General features: G+C 47.9%; 1 protein-coding gene across 1 annotated transcript in view; it reads right to left on the bottom strand.

Annotated features, from left to right (window-relative positions):
- USP38 (ubiquitin specific peptidase 38) overlaps positions 1 to 22,413 on the bottom strand; it is a 181,781-nt gene that overhangs the window by 35,101 nt on the left and 124,267 nt on the right. Inside the window, exon 10 of the mRNA XM_086962233.1 lies at positions 9,438 to 10,803. Coding sequence (XP_086818359.1) covers positions 9,438 to 10,803 — 1,366 coding nt within the window. The remainder of the gene's footprint in view (positions 1 to 9,437; positions 10,804 to 22,413) is intronic.

Raw genomic sequence — 22,413 nt, 5'->3', positions numbered from 1 at the left:
CAGTGCCGATAGGCGTCGTCCCGACGTCGGAACTGATTGAGAGGAGGCATCGGGGACGGCGCCGCCCGAGGACGACGCCGGAGGGGACACCACACGGACCGACGCCGGGGGGGTCGTAAGGTCCACCGGAGACGATCCATCGCCCGAGGAGGGCCCAGCCGCGCCGGGCCCGAAGGCGCCGACGACGCCGGGGCCGCTGTACCCTCGGCGCCGGGCCCGAGGGCACCGGCGGTGTCGGGATCGTGGAGCCCTGCGGCGCCGGGCCCAAAGGCGCCGGCGGCGTCGAGGCCGAAGCACCCGACGGCGTCGGGGTCGAAGCCCCCGACCCACTAGGGCCCCCAGACGGGTTCACTGGGCCCGAAGGCGCCGTGGAACCCGTCGGAGGAGAAAGGGACCTCATGGCCATGAGGAAACGCTTGATCTCCTCCGACGTCGCGTTCAGCCCAGGGACCGGGGGGTATGGGGCCGAACGCGGCGCCCGCGACTCCCGAGGAGCCGCGTGGGCAATGTCACCCAAACCCCCGGCCGCATCGCGCGAGCGTCGGGGGGAGCCAGAAGAGCGATGATGTCTCTTCGACTTCTTATGCTTCTTACCTGACGACTTGGACCCGGAGGAGTTGCGCCGACTCCCGGAGCTGTGACGGCTCCGTCCCCGCGACCAGTCCCTCGACCTCCCGTGGGACCGGGACCTCACACGGCGGGGGGCCGATTTGGCGGATTTCGAGTCGCCTGCGGGACCGCTCCCGCCTGGCCTTCCTCGAAAGGGCCCGACAGTCGGAGCAGGCCTCGTCGTCATGGTCGACGCCCAAACACATCAGGCACAGGCGGTGGGGATCCGTGACCGACATGGTACGGTCGCACTCGTCGCAATGCTTGAATTGCAGTAATGCCTGGATTGCAGTAAAGGAGTAAAAAGCACTGAGGACTCTAAGACTGCTAAAAGTGAGAGAAGACAGCCCCCTTGGAACTGAGTGGTTCTGTGAATGGCCTCAACTTGTTACAATTAGTCCAAGAGAGTTCTACAGAGTTTAGCACAATGGCTACAAACCGCTTGCATGTAAATATCAACAAGAGAGAGAGGAAAAAAACAAGTTGAGCTATTTCATTTCCTCATATAAACATGCAGTGGCGGTTCGCTGAGGGGGTGCTATGAGGCGGGAGAGGGGCATGGGGGGTAGTAGATTCCGACATACGACAACATGGAGTAAGGTAAGTAAATAACTATTTACCTTGCGCTCGCTGCATTGCCAAGTCAGCGATGTAGCGAGCGCAAGGTAAATCGTTTTATTTATTTACTTATCTTACGCCCTCGGCGAGCCACCACTGTAAACATGTATAATCAAGAGGAACTGGCTCATAGTTAAAACATATAGTTTGTGTTTGGGAAACCAATAGGTTTCTTAAGAAAACCCTCACCCACCCACCTAGTTGGTGGCATGCTTCATCATCGGATCCCACCAAAGGTATTGAGTGCACCCTGGGTGAGCTTCAACACCTGAACTATAGCAAAGCTTTTTTTTTTGGTGTGTTGTGATTGGGGCAGAGATTAGTTACGTTAAAACTATCTATAGGATACCCTTCAAATAGTGGGAGTAGCTTTAATAGTGGGGCCCAATGACAGGGTTAAAAAGATTGGCAGATACGTTTAGAGTACTGTATTTTGTTTAAAATATCCTAAATACGGGTCTACGTGTTTCAACCAGACTGTATCCTGTGTTGGCTTTCGTTAGGACCAGGGGTAAAGAGAGTGCGCAACTCAGTCAGTGTGAGGTTTTCAAGACTGGGGTAAAAAAAAGTGTGCACACGCTAAGGTGCGATAAGCTGGAGAGAAACTATCCGTTTCCTCCTACTGTTTCTTTATGAATTCTGTAAAGGAATAGGGACAAAAACACAAACAATAATCGTCATGACATGGAACATACACTATACACCGCTTGCAACAATGTATTGCATTAAGAGACTAAATTAAAGCAATTTTACTTACCTTTGAAAAATCATAACTCCAGTTCCGCTTGATAGATTTTTATTGTTTTAGTGTCTTTTTAAAGCTAAAGATATTCTCCATTGTTATAAATTAGGGTCGGATTTTTATTGAAGTGTGTTTCTTACATACCTTTTGTTTCGGTTTTCTTCATGCTTTACATTTCTTCATTTGATTAAGCCTGAATGCTCGGTGCCACAATTGCCGAGCCAAAGGTGAGGGTTTTCTTACAAAAACCTAACTCGTCGGTGCTCTGTTCCAGCGATTCGAAAAGTCCTCCGACTTTCCTTTCACCTTCGCAGAGCTCAAACTTCAATGGCATTCTCCGGTCTCGATCGTCATCCAATCAAACACTTTCACAGGATGGGCTCGGATTCAGTATTCAAATCCCAACGGAGTTTTTGGCAAACTCCGAGCCACTATCACGGCCGGCAGCACAGCATGGACGCCACTCCCAAATCTCCGAACAAAACTCCAGTACGCGAGAAATAAAACTCACTGGTGCCGTGGCCTCCATTTCAACGGTGTTCATTTACAGCAACGGGTGCCCCAACGCGTTTCGCAGTTAACAATGTTTTTTGCTCCGTAACTGTGTATCTTTTAAAGTTTTTAACAAGTTTTGTTTATGATTTGTTAGAGGGAGTTCAATAGTCTTGTAACACAGAGTATATTTGATTTTGTTGCAGAAATGAAGAAACTGAAGATTATGGTTGATTCTAAGGAACACATGGATAGTAGCTCACTAGAGCTGCATTACCAATGATTGGGCTAAATATATCGGACTGAAGAAAAATACCTGCCCACTGGGGCTGAATTTTCAAAGAGCAAAACACATTGTTGTGACCTCTTTTTTTGAATAACTTTATCAAATGCATGCCGAACAGCCCGTTTGTTAAAACCCACTCGGGTAAAATACACATTGGTTTGGATAATCACTTCAATTTTGTTGAATTTAAATAATTGAAGTTCTTTTGAATCAAAGAAACACAAACATAGAATTTGAAAATGTGTCAAAATCAAATGAAGTAGTAGGTTTACTATGTTATCATTACAAAGTGTAATTGAACCCTGCACCTTTAAATATCTGTATTTCACTTGTGCAACGTACCCGTGAACAAGCAGCGAGGTTAAGTGCGAAATGCATTAGGGCACCCGTTGTTGTAAATAAACACCGTTGAAATTGAGGCCACGGCACCAGTGAGTTTTATTTCTCGCATACTGGAGTTTTGTTGGGAGATTTGGGAGTGGCGTCCCTGCCGTGCTGCCCGCCGTGATAGTGGCTCAAAGTTTGCCAAAAACTTTGTTGGGATATATATATACACACATATACATATATATATATATATACACACACACACACACACACACACACACAGCTATGCACTCATGCTCATCATTACCATAGGAAGACACATGGGAGTAGAAGCCATGATATTTTAGCTTGGTCACTTGATAGGTCTGGTTAGTACACAAGGTCAACAAGGTGGGAGTACAACCATTAACAAGGAATAGAGAAGATTTGACTGCAGTGTTTGGAAGACCCTGTGAAGGATTTACATACGCACACAAAACCAATAGAATTATAGACAAAATGATGTCATCAACTGCTTAAAACAGACAGAACCCAATTACATTTGCTAATCACAGTCCACTTAATCAAGGGAAATAAATTAAAAGATACTTTCCTAAGATTACAGTAACACGACTAGATAAGACCAATGAAAGCACAGAAATATGCACAGTAGTAGTACTTGAAAGGTCATACTAATGAGAACAACATTTACAAATATTAAAAAGTTTTAAATTCTTGTTGGTTGGAACTAATTTATTAGTGTAACCCTTTACTTCTTAAGCTAGCATTTCACTACTTTTTCTAACTGTGGTTAATTTGAATGTGGGCTATATCCTATTGTTAAAATATTAAAAAATATTAAAAAAAACATTGGAAATGGTGCCTTTGAAAGCAAACGTTAGAAAAGAATTGAGAGAGAAAGCGAGACAGTTTATAAAGCAATTGTGAAAATGTTGCCTTGAAATATTTAAAAATTAAAAGCTTCCCCATATAGTACTGCATTAATATGGTCAACAGTTATGTAGTGTGCAAACCGTACATTGGGAGAACATGCTCTAGCCAGGCTCGGGAAGGCACCAACAGCTGCTGGTTGTATTCAGTCATATAGAATTATGTGCAAGCAGGGCGCTAAGTGGGCTGAAAAAAGTGGGGGTCTCTCAAAGGGATGTGGCTTAAACGTGTAAACTAAATTTCTGTGATTCCCATAGTTGTCACATGACCAGTACTTTGGTTTCTCTTTGAGCTTTCTGTTATTGCATCAAGATATATAACACAATGACATAAATACATGTAAAAACTGCCAGAACTATTTTCTTTGTTTACATTTGTTAGCTGTTTAACCCCTTCCATGCTGGGCCGTTTCCGCCGCTGTGCGGTAAACAAAAGAACAGGGCGGGGCCGTGACGAACCCCAGCCGTCATCAGCACACGAGCGCCGCAGAGCGTGACGGCTGGGGTTCGTCACCAGCATGGAAGGGGTTAAGATAAAGGACCATCAACAATGATTTTGTTGTAAATGATGAATACTGAAAATGTTTACATTCTGAAATTGTGAGACTGTAAATTAAATATTATTGGGCCAGTGGAAGGAGTATTGGTCTTTAGTTATGCACACTTCATTTTAGACATGTACACACTTTTTCTCTCCAAATCTCTTCCATCTACATATCTTAACCTTCCTCTCTTTCCTCTTCAGCACCCTTTTATCTCTCTCCTGAATACACTTTATTGCATCTCATTCACTTCACCCCCCCAAAATGTGTGCACCCTTCACATGCATATTTACACTGAATTGCTATTGCTATTGCAACTGGAACACATGACCATTGCTCTGTGTGCTCTGAACAGGCCAACCCACTAACAGACACTGTGAGAAACTCGCACTGCCTTCAGCCTCCACGCCAGAGTTCGCAATCGCAGTCCGTCATAAACACTTGTCGCAACTCAACACAAAATAAAACATACAAACACAACATGATGGAAAGATCTAACACACTTAGTGCAAGATTAAGTAAAACGCGGTATATACTCCGGAAACGGAGGTCACACTGCAGGCAGCAATGGCTTCTCTCGGTACAGTAGAAATTCCAACGCTTTCGCCGGAAAAGGCCCAAGAGCTTGAGGCGGATCTGACGGAGGAGGAAATACAGCAAGCGATCCACATGGTCCAATCAGGGAAAGCTTTGGGCCCCAACGGGATCCCAATAGAATGGTATACGCTCATGTCGAATACACTCGGCAAGCACCTGTTGGCAATGTACGAGGAGAGCCTGGCGTCAGCAGGACTCCCAGTGGACCAGCGTACCGCAACGATTGTCGCCATCCCAAAACCCGATAAACCGCTAGCGGAGTGCTGCTCTTATCGTCCTATATCCCTTCTAAATGCGGAGGCAAAAATTCTAGAAAAATTATTGGCAAATAGACTGATAAAACACCTTCAAGAGTTGATCCACCCGGATCAATCGGGCTTTATGCCCCATAGGAGTACGGCTCTTAACCTCAGGCGGGAACACAGGATATTGGCGCGAGCCCCCTCATTGTCAGAGGCGGCAGTGATACTTTCCTTGGAAGCCGAGATGGCCTTTGATTTGGTGGAGTGGGAATATTTGTTTGCGGTACTGTCCCGAATGGGCTTCGGCCCTAAATATATTTCTTGGATCAGGCTTTTGTATACATACCCAATCGCTCAGGTCACCGCTAATGGCCACATCTCGCACACATTCCCGTTGGCACGGGGAACACGTCAGGGCCGCCCCCTGTCCCCACTCCTTTTTGCCTTGGTCCTGAAGCCCCTGGCGATATTGATTAGGACAACACCGTTGTTACGAGGAATTCATTGGACGGAAGGGTGGGAAGACCGTATCACTCTACGCGGATGATATGTTGATCTACTTGACGGACCCGGAGAGGGGAATTCCGGCGCTTCTTACAATATGTGACACACACGGGAAGACGTCAGGTTACACGCTAAATTGGTCCAAGTCGGTGATCTACATTCTGAAGGGACCGCAACCCGTGCTTGCAGTGGACTGCCCGCTGCTGCGGACGTCTGGATCCTTTCGATACCTAGGCATACATATCACTGATACTGCTTCAGACTTCTTCGACAAAAATCTTAAACCACCTTTAGATCGGCTCAATACTGACGTGAAGCACTGGGCAAACCTGCCATTGACCCTACTCGGACGAGCTGCTCTATACAAAATGATGGCGCTCCCGAGATTCCTATACGCCTTAGAAAATACACCGTACCCAATCGCACCACACTACTTCCAACGGGTTGCCGCTGTAGTTTCCAACTTGCTGTGGGGTAATCGTCCACCCCGCATTGCGTACACTAAGTTGAACAGAAGCTGGTACGAAGGGGGGATTTCCTTGCCGAACTTACAATTGTATTACTGGGCGGCACAACTTAAAATTGTGAACCAGTGGATACATGCACCAAGGGAAGACCCGGCATTTAGAGCAGATTGGGCACAGCTAGGAACGGACAGTATGTTGTCGACGCTTTACAATAAGCACCAGGTACTGAAACTGGTGGGACCCACACGGCACACAACCACACTCTGGCACACAGCGCAGGTGAAGTTGGGATGGAAAGGGAAGATCCCTAAACTTACCCCACTCAAAAGCACTAGGGAACCTGAGACACAGTTAAGGCTTTGCACAATGGGATAGCATTGGCATCTCCACAGTAGGCGATCTGTGGGAGAAAAATACGGTAGTCCCATTCACACAACTGCAGCAACAATATGGTTTAGGTCCGAACGAAACCTATAGATACGTGCAAATACGACACGCACTATTAAAGGCAATACCACCAGACACAGATGTCCCGGAGTCCTCACCACTGAAGGATAGGCTACTCACCGACTACATGCAGCAGGGCGCAACTTCCCTTACTTATAAGAAATTACTTAACAATCTACCAGACCCCACACCGACACTGAGAACGAAGTGGATAGGAGACATTGGGGAAATCGACGATACTGAATGGAACGAGGCGTTGGCCTCCCCAAAAGAGGTGGGCATTTCAGCGAAATTTAGGTTAGTACAACTCAAAATTTTACATCGCTTATACTATACCAGGTATATGCTCCACAAGATACACAGAGCACCACACCCATTTTGTCTTTGCGGCTGCGGAGAAGAGGGTACACTTTTCCATACACTATGGGACTGTCCTCTTGTGGTTGAATACTGGCGACAGGTGATGCGCACTGTGTCACAGGCACTCCAAATTTCCCTGCTACCTGAACCGCGTAAATGTCTGCTGAATATTTGGGAGCCGACCAACCTGACCAGGTATGGCCAAATATGGGCAACTTTGGCCATTATGGTATCCAAAAGAGACATAGCGCAGAAGTGGGGCGCATCTGACTTACCCACTGTCTCGCTAAGGAGCAGGAACATGGACTTACTAATGTTTACGGAGCGGGCGGTAAATATACTTAGGGTCTGCCCCCGTAAATGGAATAAAGTATGGTCGGCTTGGAACACGGGAGTTATGCGACCCTTTACCAGAAGATGATAACACAAACTCAGACGAAGAGGACAACGGAGATTAGAAGGGGCGGAGGGGTTATCTGATTTGGAAAGGGTAGTGGCGATGCACCGCATTCTAGACTTCCCTCCGGATACACCTTTGCATGCATGGAAAACCACACAGAACATGGGTACAGATGTGATACCGAACGTGTAATGTAATCGTTTATCTTAACCTCAGTTACGAACTATGTTTATAAACACAAAATATAAACATGATAGACCTACAACTTGCCACCTATGACACAAAATGTACTCTATGCGATGATTACAGGCTACGCCGCCGGGCTCCAGGGTTGTCGGCATAAAGGCTGTGTATACATGGATAAGTAAAACGTGAAATAGAAACAAAAACTACATCGCTGACATGCATTACTTTAACATTCATTATTCGGAAATCAATACGTTTTTTAGGCATTAATGTGGAGGGCATGAAAATGGGACCAGACAGGGACCTGTTTCAATGTCTGTTTTAATGCCATATGTCAGAGCCAGTACCTCAGAAATACGCACCACAAACATCTAGTGTCCTGCAGCATCTGCCTTTCGAATCAAAATCTCTCCAAAGTGTGAATAAAATATTAAAGAAACATTGCGCTGATCAAGCTAAATAAATAAGGACAAAGTATGCACTCCATAGTCTAGGCAAGCATACCTATAGCATTTAATGTTTTTTCATATTTTTCTGGTATTACCCAATATGTACATATTTCTCCCTTTGCGCCCGAGTCCCTTAAAAGCTGAAGATATTTGGCTCATCGTCGTCAGGGAGCAAAAGCCCTGCACGATTTTGGATCACCTTTACCAGGGAACAAATTGAGCAGTTTCACTACTAAAGAGGTCAGAGACATACAGCCACAGCATGGGGTGTCGCTGAAGGGGAGGTCGGTGTGATCATGTGTCTCAGCACAATAAACCCAGTACAAGTTTAACATTAACATTTACCATTACCCAGGACAAATATACAAATCCTATAATGGCACTCACATCCTTTCTTGCCTTGTGACGAATGGGAAAGGGTGGGATTTATGCCTGTGAATGACATCTGGTCTCATGCAGGGATGCAGTCTGCAACGCCTGAAACCAAGACACCGGCAGCATCAATGGCCTACAGTGGATATCACCAAAGATTCCCATGGCACTGAAGGGCTTTAGAAAGGTAAGAACTCCGTTGAGCGTCACACTGCAGAAGTTAGAGTCACTTCCTGGCTTATGTCTCCTTGCTCAGAAAGAGGCAATACAGGCAGCACAGACTTAAATACATCGATTTATTTAGAGAATCAATATGAGATCGCATCTCTAAATAAATCGAAGAATTAAATATGGTTTTGTAGAAAACATGTAGGGCTGCAGCCAAGGGCCCTAAAGGAGAAGCCGCCACTGAACAAGAGATACTTTCTTTTATGAAAACAGCTTTCCGTACAACAAATTTGATATAAAAACATATTTCCAAATCATTTTGCACTGACTATCTGTTCCCAAGTAAAGTAACTGAAAGCATAATTACAGTGTGGCGAGTAGTTATATTAATTGTGAGGGGAGGAAAGACTGAGAAACATGTTCATATATTAAATTAAGAAACCATAAGTGAGCAATAATGAAAGAAAATGTATATGTCCCCCATATCACATATTAAGGCAAAGGATGAGCACATGGTGTGACAAACACAAAAGCTTAGAAAAATTAAATTAACTTTTAAAATCTGCTTATACAAAAGCAGTGTAAACTGTTTTGCCATAGCAAGTGCAATTTCATTTGGAAGGTTTAAGGAAACCACACATTTAGTGTTCATTGGCATAAGCCATGAAATGTGAATAAACACTGTATTTTAAAGCCTTACCTGTAAATACAATTTATTGTCCTTTGTTATAGCATCCATAAGCTCCTTCTGCAGAGGTGGGTCTCCATTGACCCAAAGTCCATTTGCTGAGCTAGCACCAACACTGATGCTACTATTCTGTTTTCTGTAAAGCAGCACATAGGCAGTGTCCTTTGGAAACCTGCTAGTAATATTTTTAACAGACTGAAATGAGGTAAAAGTAACCCTACTGTCGTTAAAAAGGAACCATTCCTTTGACATTTCATTGCAGTTGGAGTCTTCTACGATAAATGAGTTGGGATTTCCACTGCTAAGCAAAGGACCCTGAGAGGGAGCCAAAGAAAGCGACTTGGCCTGACTGTACAGCTGAACAGAGGATCCTGAACCCGGGACGCTTCTGCCATATGAGTAATAATGCCCACTTTCAGATGATACACCAGAATGAACCACAATGGAACTCAGCACATAAGAGACCATCTGTGTGCAACAAGTATCTTCAGTCCTAGATGGTTTCAGTTTTTTAGCCAGATTCTCGCTCATGTCGGGGACCTCCAGTTCTACAGACCAAACACTAGATATCGGAGTTAAAGAAGCATTTGCCTTTTGAACTGGCAACTCTAAAACAAGAGGAAGAGAAACATTGTCAAGTATTTTACGCCGAATGTGACATTTTGGATCATATGAAAATCTTAATAGGGTGAGAATGAGGTACTCTGGCTCCTCCACGATTTGTAGAGTCTTCTGGGCACATTGCAGAGAGGCACAGTTTTCACAAGAATACTGGTTGTCTCCATCAAGTATTTCAGGTGCTAGAAAATAGTTTAATAAATCAGTCACAGAGAGAGGGCGCTCACTTCTATCATGAGGAAAACAGTTAACACTTGGGTCTATGCATGGGCCATCAGATGTTGAAATACTGCCAAGTGTGTTTTGCTCAGGGGACTGATGTTTGAGCTCTGCGGTATCCAATATCGGTGTACAATTTCCATCTTCAGGCTGAGTTTCACAATGTGTTGGTTTATCAGCAAGCTCGAGCATGGGTGACTCTGCTGACACCATAACATCATCCTCTTTCTCCTTGGGAGAGCTTAGGATCCCTTGCACAGTGCCGTTTGCAGAAAAAGGACAAAAAGCCAAGGAGAGGTCTGTAAACGGTTCTCTTTTTTGAGAAGTAGTTTTACAGTTTAGGCAACATATGTTTGTTTGCAGTTTCCCACCAAACATTTTCTCTATCAAAGTTTTTTCTCCCACAGCATTATCATATGCTACTTCAGAAAATTGATTGGTTGGGTGAGACACCTCCTGTGGGGATGGACTATCAGTAACCATGCTGTCAGTTGGCTTCATTGAAGCAAGGGCCTTTATTGTTTTCTCTTCTTCATGCAGCCTAAAAAACAAAAGTGCAGAGTAATAATTTAACACACAGAAACTGTTTAGCACAAAAGCGCAGTTTTCAAAGAGGATTCATACATTAATAGTAGTAAACCATCGTAACCAGCAGCTGTCCCTTCTACCATCACTATCATAACAAGAAAAGTAAAAAAAAGAAGTTACCCACCTGCAAAAAAAATAATATATATATTATATAAATATGCTAACTTCGTCAAACCAAAGGAATAAGGTGGCACACCAACCAAGTATAACAGTGATACTTCACGCAAAATAGACATGTCAACCAGCAACCCCTCGCATGATTACCAGGTATAATGCGAAATCTTGTAAACTAAGAGCAATGATGAATAAACACAGGGGCCTTATCATGGCGGATCCAGTGATTGGCAACAAAGTGGGGGAATCACCCACGATAACCGATAGGTGACCCAAGTCCTTAAAGGATAGGTTGATCCAGAGTCATCAACAGATTTAACCAACCATAACTTGGTTACAATTGAAGGAGGGCTTTCGCAAATGTAACTCCTGCAAAGCCTGTAGATACACAACTTTCAAGACACACGACGGCAGGGATAGAACTATCAAAAAATGTATCACATGCACCACGGAATATGTTGTATATATATTGAAATGTCAGTGACATGTAATACGTAGGAAGCACGACATCAGCTCAAGATGCACATTCTAGAACATCAAAGGGCCATAACCAACATGGATTTCAGTTATCCTGTGGCGAGACATTTCTACTACTCACATAATAGCAATAACAAATGACTTGTCTTCTGTGGCATCAACAGAATAATAAAACATATACGTGGTGGGGACAGGGAGAAACAGTTACGAGTTCTTGATTAAAGATGTATTATCGACCTGAATACCAGGATGCCTTACGGCTTAAACAGGGAAGAAGAATTGAGCACCCACATTGGTCTCCGATGCCTAACCTGATATGCACACATGTGTCCGTTACCATGTTCAATCTGTATCTCGGACACCTGTCCGTTTTATTTTTCTGAAGCATTTCTTAGCCGTTTTTCTTCCTTTCATATCTATTTTGTCTATGTCTTTCCCCCCATGGCATCATATTTTCATAAATTGGGTGCACACTTACATTGGTTGTGACATGACCTTGGGCACAGCCTTATATCTGGACATTTGTCCTGAATTATGGTTTTAATCACATGGACATTTCAAAATGTTGTCTGATCTGTACACATAATGATGTTTCCACATTTGGGCACTGGCCCTTGATTAGGAGGTTACTATTTAGGTTCCTCTTTTTATCCTATTGAGGATATTCGCATCTATATACAATGTTTCTTCAACATCTATCAGATCAGAAACATAGGTTTCGCTACTCATCATGTATGGTTTTATCAGGCAGGTACTCGATTACTTGTGATCATACTCCATTTCTGTCACTTAATTATTTATCTTTCACGCAATTGCGACATTGCATTTTTATGTCCAGATTGATTTAACGCCTCAAACGCGGCTGCAATTCCGCCGTGGTGCGGGCGTTCTAATGGGTGGGCTGGGCTGCTACGGCCAACGGTCGTGCGCAGTACCAGGGAGGGAGCAATGGCCGAAGGGAGCACGGAAGGGGTTAATCAGGATTGAAATATGTTTGTATAACATGTGACAATAGTTACCCTTTGCTCTATGACCATACATGAATCAAGGAAAAGTGGACCTACAAATTGCTAATTGAAGATGTGATTTAACATGCAATACTTTTTAATGTGTTTTTCTTTTTCATCTTTCATTGATATGTACATACGTTCCTCATCATCTTTAGGATTGCAATATTTATCGTTTAACTTTATTTCCAATTGTCATCCATCAAGCGTAATTCTTTGCATTGAAGTATGGGATGAACTACATAACACTAGAGTAACTCCTCTATGTCTATGGCAATGTAGGGATGTGTGACATTCACTTATTTAATTTACAGGTACATACTTTTTTAATAATTTCTATCACTAATTCTGTGATTACGATATTTATCATTGTACAGCAATCAAAATTGTTGTTCATGAGGTCCGAACCTTTGCATTGATATCCTTGATGAATTGTGAACGACAGGGTAACTTTTCTGTCTCTATTATGACGTAAAATTATTTCAATGTTTACCTGATTGCACTCTAGTAACTTGACAACGGCCTCCTCGGCTGAAACGCATTGTTTTTGAGCAATTAAACACTTGTAATAATTGGTCAGTGTGCCGCCTCATTCCTTTGGTTTGACTAGGTTTGCACATTTGTGGCTGACTGCCACCACGGCAGACGTGCAGCACGTACTGGCAGGCGTGCGGTATTGGGTGGAAATTTTCTCTGGGGGAAAAAAAATTATATATCTATATATATATATATTCTGAGGATCCAAGTTCCCTAACTGAAATGTGATTGGCTGTCCACACTTCAACCAGGAAGCGTTGGCAGCCATCTTGGGACTCTGCTTCAGTCTAGTCCCACAAAAAAAAAGGAAAAGAAAAGGTGTGACCCACCTTTAATTAAAGCCTGGCCCTGGTGGGTGGGATTCCATCTTCCCCATTGGATAATGGCTGGGCCCCGAGGGATAGGTTTCCCCCAGGGCCGATATCAGCCGGGAAGGGGAGGGGGGGGGGGGCATGGCCCCCTTCGCCACTGAATTAAGGCGTAGCCATGAGGGATGGGGTCCCCGGGGCCAAATCAGCCCAGGGAGGAGGGGGCTGCGTGCCACGGGATGGCCAACCCCCGCCATGCATGGCCATATGCTGGGTCGATATAAGGGGTTGGGGATGCAGACCCTTGCAGCTAACCCCCGCTGCACACGACTGAGGTTGAATTAACGTAATTAAAATGAATGACATTAAAATAACTATAGAAATTCACTGAAAAAGCAAAGGTTACAGGGACGTTATAGTTAGGCTCACATTTTAAACCTACAAAACCACAGAAATTCACCTGTTATAGTTGGAGTTATATCAAGTAATTAACTTGTGCCCTAAGATAAGTAACTCGTGCCCTCGCCATGTACAGCTAATTACTACAGATATTACAACACTCATGACATCTTTGATAACACACATGTATATACACACACACTATAGACATATATATATATATATATATATGTGAATACTCCATCCCACTCCGGCACCGAAGAAGGCACGTACTCGAAGAAGTAAGGTATGGCTTTCTTTATTATATCAGGTCTCACACGACCCCATGGCTAGAGAGACGCGTTTCGGCTTCGCAGAAGCCTTTTTCAATCTAATTGGCGCCCTACACCTGTAGGAATATATAGCCCTTCCCCCATCAAGGTATTTAATAAACATCAAGGAAATACTCTTGCCCTTTAAACACTTATAATATATAACATTATTGCAAATATGAAAAATGAAAAAATGCTCCTTTATGGAACGCATAGTGCAGCTAGTTGTTCATCATGTTTTAGCATTTCAAAAATGATAAATGTGTGTAAGAACAATTGTCCGAGATAATCTCATCAGTAACCTTTCGTGGGAGAAGATATATTTTTGATATATATATATATATATATATATATCAAAACCAGAGTTGCCCCTTTGGAAAAGCCACACAAAGGTAGGTATTTCTTACGTTTATTTCAGGAGTTACAACACAGCTGGCATGACATCCTGCAGCAAACGTATCAAATTCGCCGACGCGTTTCGTGCTCTGAAGCACTTTTTCATAGGCATGATTTTCCAAACAGCGCAAGGCAGTCTGTGCACACACACACACACACACACACACACGTGTATATGCATACATATATATTACTACAACTCCTCAGAAGATCGTTCTGAGACTCAGTTTCTAGATGTGAAGATACAGGTGGAAATCACAAGCCTGTATGACACTTTCCAGGCAATCGAGCGCGGCAACATTATTCTTCATGCCAGTAGCTTCCACCCTGCACCCATCAAGGAGAGCATTCCCTACGGAGAGTGCCTGAGAGCTAAAAGGATTTGCAGGAACACAAATGGCTTTAGGGGAGTGCAGAAGGATATAGACAACTGAACGCAGTGGCTAAAATAACAACACATTAGATACTGCATGCAGTAAGGCAGCCAAATCTGAAAGGGAAGATATCCTATTTAAAAGACAGAAGAAATACCACAGCCAAGCAAGAACAAAGATTTATTACCACATATCACACTTCACTAGGAGGTTAGAATGACCTTAAACAAACACTATCACCTCCTCAGAAGAGACCCTGTTATTGGGGGAAGATCTTTCTAGGTGACCTCTATTTACCGTTAGGAAGACAAAATCTACTAAGACACCTTAGTAAGAAGTGACATTAGGATTGAGAAAGGTGCATGGCTCAAACCAAAAAACGGCTTAATGAAATGTAGTAAATGTAAAGCATGTAAAAAAGGAGAGCATCTATCGGAAATCAACAGGTTTGGTACTGCCTGCAGGGGAGCCTGAATTGGTAATGAAGGGGTTGCTGGACCCCAATTCTTTCTGTTTAGTTTTTTGCGCCTCCAAGGTTTCTTTGGATTTATGCAGGCTGGCACTGCCCATAGGCACGCCCGGCATGCTGGTATTCTCAGAGGACACATCAGCGTAGCAGGCACGTCAAAGGCACGCCCGTCTGAGCCTGCCTGTGGTGAAACCGCACCAGGACCCCTGGTTGTCTGCCCCCATACACCAGGAAGAAACTGCTGGATATCGGTCACAGATGCAAGTACAATGGCTGCCATTCTTATAGTGGTAGCCTAACTCAGAGTCCTGTTAGATGTCAGAAGTGCCAATATACCTTGAACCCTTGCTTAAATGGCTGTAGTAATGGCAAAGAGATGGCCCTTCTGGCAAGCAGGTACTCAACTTGTAGGGAGTATAGCAGAATCACTTAGTTGTGGACCCTTGAAGAACAAGTTACTTACCTTCGGTAACGATATATCTGTAAGAAACATTAGTTAGTGTTAGATTCCTTACCTTAGAATATCCCCAGGCGTCAGTCTGGATCCGGAAACTTTTGCGTAGCAGTACCCCTGCGCGTCGGTAGGCGTCGTCTGCAGGCGTCCCCTGCGGCTCCGCGTCCGTCGTCGGCGCCGTGATGACGTCGCTGGAGTATATAGACGCTGCCTCCGCGCGCTGACGTCAGTTCTTTGCACACAGCATTTCCGCGCCAGGAGACGCAGAGCCATGAGAGAACCAACACTGGTGCCATGTAAAACTAGGGCCCTGAAAGGGATGTCCTTAACCCTAGGTATCAGTTCGCAGAACGGGGAGGATGGGTGGGTTCGGTAAGGAATCTAACACTAACTAATGTTTCTTACAGATATATCGTTACCGAAGGTAAGTAACTTGTTCATCTGAAAGAAACACGTTAGTGTTAGATTCCTTACCTTAGAATACACACCCCAGCAATACCAACCCCGGTGGTGGGTCTGCGAACCAATACATTTCTACACCAGAAAGTCCTGGAGGACAGAACGGCCAAAGAAGCCATCCCTCCGGACTTGACTGTCCAGGCAGTAGTGCCTCGCAAAGGTGTGCAGCGAGGCCCACGTAGCCGCTTGGCAAATGTCCTGCAAGGGGACACCCCGACCCAGGGCAGTGGTAGCCGCCGTGGCCCGAGTGGAATGGGCCCTCAGCCCAACAGGAGGCTCCTTCCGAGCCAAAGAGTAGCACGCTTTGATGCAGAGGACGACCCATCGAGAGATGGTTCGTTTACAGACCGCCCGTCCCTTCTTCGCACCCACGTAGCCAACAAACAGTTGGTCATCCACCCGGAACTGGCGTGTGCGATCCATGTAGAATGAAAGCGCACGTTTTGGGTCCAGATGGTGGAGCCGCTCTTCATCCTTTGAAGGATGCGGAGGCGGGAAGAAGGAAGGGAGGGTGATGGACTGCCCGATGTGAAAGGCCGAAACAACCTTGGGCAGGAAAGAAGGTCTAGTCCTCAGAACCACCTTATCAGGATGAATGGACAGGAAAGGAGGTTGGACAGAAAGAGCCTGGAGCTCACTCACTCTCCTGGCAGAGGTGATGGCAACCAGGAAAGCCGTCTTTAAAGTCAGGAGACGGAGAGGACAAGAATGAAGGGGCTCAAAGGGAGCACACATCAGAAAGGTCAGAACCAGGTTCAAATCCCACTGAGGCATCACAAACGGAACAGGTGGAAACATGTGAGTGATGCCTTTTAAGAACCGAGTTACAATCGGGGATTTGAACAAAGAAGGCTGATCAGGAAGCCTCAAAAAGGCTGAAAGGGCAGAAAGGTAGCCCTTGATAGTGCCCAGAGCAGAGCCCTGCTGGGCAAGAGAAAGAAGAAACAGAAGAACCTCCGAAAGAGGGGCAGAAAGAGGATCCACAGCCTTTGCTGTGCACCATGCCACAAATCTGTTCCACCGACAGGCGTATACCGACTTAGTGGAGGGACGCCTGGCTGCCAGAATAACATCACAGACTTCAGGAGGCAAGTCAAATGGCCTCAACTGCCGCCGCTCAATCTCCAAGCATGGAGGTGGAGACTGGACAGGTTCGGGTGGAGGACCGTCCCCTGCTGCTGCGACAGAAGGTCCTCCTGAAGGGGCAGGCGGATCGGGGGACCGACTGACATGCTGAGTAGCTCGGGATACCAGTACCTTCGAGCCCAGTCCGGAGCCACAAGGATAACTTGGGCCCGGTCGCGCCTGATCTTCTTCAGCACTCTGGGCAGAAGTGGTATAGGCAGAAAGGCGTATAACAGACCGCAACTCCACTCGCGCCGAAAGGCGTCGCCGTGCGAGTGCCGTCTTGGAAACTCCAACGCGCAGAACTGATGACATTGCGCGTTCTCTACTGTGGCGAATAGATCTAACCAAGGCTCTCCCCATTGCAGAAAGATGCCTTGCGCCACGTCCGAGTTCAGACGCCATTCGTGATCCATCGAGCACCGACGGCTGAGTTCGTCCGCCCTGGCGTTCAGAGAACCTGCCAGGTGTTGAACCGTCAGAGTCACGCCCTGACGTTCCAGCCATTGCCAGAGGCGCAGAGCCTCCTGGCAAAGGGTCCACGACCCCACTCCGCCCTGTTTGTTGCAGTACCACATGGCGGTGGTGTTGTCGGTGAACACCTGCACTACACTCCCGTTGACAAAGGGGAGGAATGCCTTCAGTGCCAGACGAATCGCCCGCAGCTCCAACAGATTGATATGGAGCCGGGACTCCGCCGGAGACCAGATGCCTCTGATCTCTGCCTCTCCCAAGTGGCCACCCCAGCCATGGAGGGACGCGTCCGTCACGACAACGTGCTCCGGTTGGGGAAGGGAGAGGGACTTGCCCCTGACCCAATCGCGGTCCGTAAGCCACCACTGCAGTTGTCTCGCAGTGCCCTCGGAGATCAAGACGTGGCCGGACAAGTTGCCCTGATGCTGGGCCCACTGAAACTTCAGGTCCCACTGCAGAGCCCGCATCCGCCACCTGGCGTGATGCACCAGAAGGATGCAGGAAGCCATCAGTCCCAGCAGCCGCAGCGACAACCTGACCGAGACTCGGGATAGTGGCTGAAAGATGGGAATCAAAGCCTGAATATCCCGAACCCGCCGTTCCGGAGGATAAACCCGAAACTGCGCCGAGTCCAGAACCGCTCCGATGAAAAGGAGCTTTTGAGAGGGACACAGGTGTGATTTCGGCACATTGATGGAGAACCCCAGGTCGTGCAAGAGGTCTGCCGTCATCTGAAGGTGGTGGACGACTGTCTGGGGCGAGCCCGCCTTCAACAACCAGTCGTCTAGGTAGGGGAAGACTGAAACCCCCAACCTGCGCAGATGGGCTGCGACCACCGCCATCACCTTTGTGAACACCCGTGGGGCGCTGGTAAGGCCGAAGGGGAGCACGATAAACTGAAAGTGCTCCAGGCGGGTCGGCAGGACGGGAATGTGAAAATAGGCGTCCTGCAAGTCCAACGCTACCATCCAGTCTTGTGGGTCTAGAGCAGCCAAGACCTGAGCTAACGTCAACATCTTGAACTTCTCCTTCCGGAGGAAGCCGTTGACGTTCCTTAGATCCAAGATAGGACGTAGGCCCCCCTTGTCCTTCTTGGGCACCAGAAAGTAGTGGGAATAGCAACCACGCCCTACTTCTGGCCCAGGAACGCGCTCGATGGCCCCCTTGGCCAAGAGGGCCGTAACTTCCTCCTGAAGAAGTGTCAATTGGTCCCCCGACACACGGTGGTTCTGCGGTGGCATGGCTGGAGGAGAGGTCTCGAAGGGGAGGGAGTAGCCCCTTCGGACGATTTGCAGTACCCACCTGTCCGAAGTGATCGTGCGCCAGTGAGCCTGGTGATGGCGAACCCTGCCACCCACTGGCGTCACATGGGGCCGAAAGCACGGACTAGGAGGATTTTGGTGTAGATGCTGCGGGGGAAGGTGTGGTCTGACCCCGCCGTTGTCCCCGACCGCCACCACGGCGGATTCCACGGCCGCCACCGCGTTGGAAGGATTGTTGCGGCGCGTGGCTGGCAGCACGTGTGGGGGCGCCCCTTCCTTGGCCACGAAAGGGACGAAACGAACCCGTTTGCTGACGCTGGCTCGAGAGACCCAAGGACTTGGCCGTGACCCTGGAGTCCTTGAAGCGTTCCAGCGCGTGGTCCGCCTTGTCACCGAACAGGTGACAGCCATCAAACGGCATGTCCATCAATGTATTTTGGACATCAGCCGAAAAATTGGCGGATCTCAGCCAGGCGTGGCGACGAATCGCCACCGTCGTTGACATAGCTCTGCCCAGCGAGTCGGTCGTATCAAGACCACACCGTATTGAATATTTCGCTGCACACCGGCCCTCAGCCACAGCTTGACCGAGTTTTGCCCGCACCTCCATGGGGCATTCTGGCAGCAGTTCCGCGACCGTATCCCACACAGAGTGGGTGTAGCGGCCCAAGAGGCAAGCGGTGTTGCAAGACCGCAGGCCCAAACTAATGGACGAGAAGACCTTTTTACCAAACTGGTCATACCTCTTGGATTCCCGGTCGGGCGGGGCCGACGGGAATGCGGACTGGGAGGTCGAGGCCTGGATCACCAGACTCTCAGGAGTGGGGTGGGTAGACAGGTACTTGGGGTCGTCCGGACAAGGACGGTGGCGCCTGGCCACGTTCCGATCAACAGGCGCACCTGAAGCGGGCCTGGACCACGTGCCCAACAGAACGTCTGACAAGGCCTCATTAAACGGCAGCAGTGGCTCCTGTGGGCATGACTGCGGTTTGAAGACCTCGGTGAGGATGTTAGGCCTCACGGCCGCGACGGGGAGCTCAAGGTTTAAGGCCTTGGCAGCCCTCATCAGCACCACAGAATAGGCAGCTCCCTCCACCGACGCCACGGAAGGAGGAGAGATCAAACCAGGGTTAGGAGAGTCGTCCAAACCACTGGCATCCCCCAAGTCACCTGTCCAGTCCGGGTCATACTGGCACTCGCGTGACAGAGGGTCCTCGGACCCCTCCCAACCTTCACCGTACTCCTCATCCTCTCCGTATTCGGAGTCAACGATGAAGACCGGCTCCTCGGGGTTCATGGGCCCCATCGGCGCCGGGACCGGCGTCGAGCGACGCCCGTCCGGCGCCGCGTCCGGCGTCGGAGAAGGTAAGGGGACGGCGCCGCCCGGAGCCGGCGCCGGAACCCCACCGCCAGCCGGAGCCGGCACTGGAGAACCGGCGCCGCGCGGGGGCGGCGTCGGGGGTAACCCCGATGGCAACGGCGCCGGGGAGGCCGGAAGACCAGCCGGCGCCGATCCCGAAGGCCCTTGCGGCGCCGGGGTCGGAGCCGTCGGCGGCGCCGGGGCCGGAGCACCCGACGGCGCCGAGGCAGGGACACCCGAACCGCCAGGGCCCCCAGACGGTAGCACTGGGCCCGAAGGCGCCGTAGGCCCCGTCGGAGAAGCGAGCGCCCTCATGGCCATGAGGAACGCCTCGATCTCCTCAGGCGTCGCGCCATGCCCAGGGACCGGAGGGTATGAGGCAGGCCGCGCCGGCGACTCTCGCGGAGCCGCGGGGTTGGGGTCACCCGAGCCCCCGGCCGCATCGCGCGAGCGTCGGGGGGAGTCGGGGGTACGATGACGACGCCCCGACTTCTTGTGCTTCCTACCTGACGAGTGGTGTCGACTTCCGGAACACTCGGCGCGGCTCCGCGACCGCTCCCTCGAACGCTCTCTCGACCTCCGGCCGGACCGGGACCGCTCCCGGTCCCGACGTGGGGCCGACACCCGGAGCTTTAGTAGCTTGCGGGACCGCTCCCGCCTAGCCTTGTTGGTGAGGGCCCGGCAGTCGACACAGGAGTCCACGTCGTGGTCCGGGCCCAGACACCGGAGACAGAGGCGGTGATGGTCCGTGACCGACATCGTGCGCTCACAGTCATCACAGTGCTTGAACCCAGGCATCCTATCAGGCACAATAAGAGAAAAAACAATCGAAAAACTTGGTCAAAGACCGGAGTACTGCTCTTCAGATCTGCGTCCACTGGCGCGGAAAAAAGAAGAACTGACGTCAGCGCGCGGAGGCGGCGTCTATATACTCCAGCGACGTCATCACGGCGCACGACGCCGACGACGGACGCGGAGCCGCAGGGGACGCCTGCAGACGACGCCTACCGACGCGCAGGGGTACTGCTACGCAAAAGTTTCCGGATCCAGACGGACGCCTGGGGATATTCTAAGGTAAGGAATCTAACACTAACGTGTTTCTTTCAGATTGTGAGATCACTAGTAAAATATTAAACAGGGTTTTGCATATTTTATGGATTCCCTTCATCCAGACTTGATATGCCCTACTGAAACTTGGCTGGACCCTTCATCTGATCCTGATTTGAGTGTTGCCATACCCGAAGGATATGAAATATTTCATCTGATGGGCTGGGCAAATGGGAGGTTGAATAGTGGTTTTATATCACAGTTATCTAACAGCATTCTTTAGTTTGGTTCCACAACTGCTTGGTGAGGCCTTTCTAATTCTTTTACGCTTAATGGTGCAAGTTTGTTTAATGGTTCATTAACTGATCGCCCTCCAGGTCCTAGAGACAGCTTTATAACATCTATATGCACTTTTATGGAGTCCAGGATAGAGTTTGAAAACTTTATGGTCTTAGGCGATTTCAATTTTTATTCAGAGCTCCGTCATAATTCAGATAGAGTGCATTTAACTTATGGTCTTCAAAGATTTGGTTTACATCAAATAGTGAGTTTCTGACGCGCAGAGCCAACCATACTTTGGATGGCATTTTCACTAGTAACCCTGGGTTTAGTTTTGATAGAATCATTCCATTGATTTAAACTGAATTGTTCACAATGCTGTCTGTTTTAACCTTGTAGTCCCCAATAAGGATAGCATACATTCTAATCCCACTAAATAGATAAAGAGGAGTTCATGGCAGAAATTTGACAATGCAGAATGTGATGCATTGTTCAGCTCAGAGAATCCCAATTTGAATGGCAATGTTGATGTAGCTGCAAGCAATTTTAGAAATTGCTTGGAATCTGCTGCTATGAAACGTATGCCTGAAAAATCTCTTTAGTGTTTTAGGAAAACTCCCACTGCCTCATGGTATACTCCAATCAAACAAGCATTTGCAATGCAATAGGTCTCGCATTTGCAAAAGTTTGAGCCATTGGCATTGTAAATGA

The sequence above is a fragment of the Lissotriton vulgaris genome, chromosome 3_1 (assembly GCF_964263255.1).
Source record: "Lissotriton vulgaris chromosome 3_1, aLisVul1.2, whole genome shotgun sequence".
Classification (NCBI taxonomy): Eukaryota; Metazoa; Chordata; class Amphibia; order Caudata; family Salamandridae; genus Lissotriton; species Lissotriton vulgaris.
The sequence above is the reverse complement of the archived record's forward strand: the minus strand, read 5'-3'. Positions and strand labels throughout refer to the sequence as shown.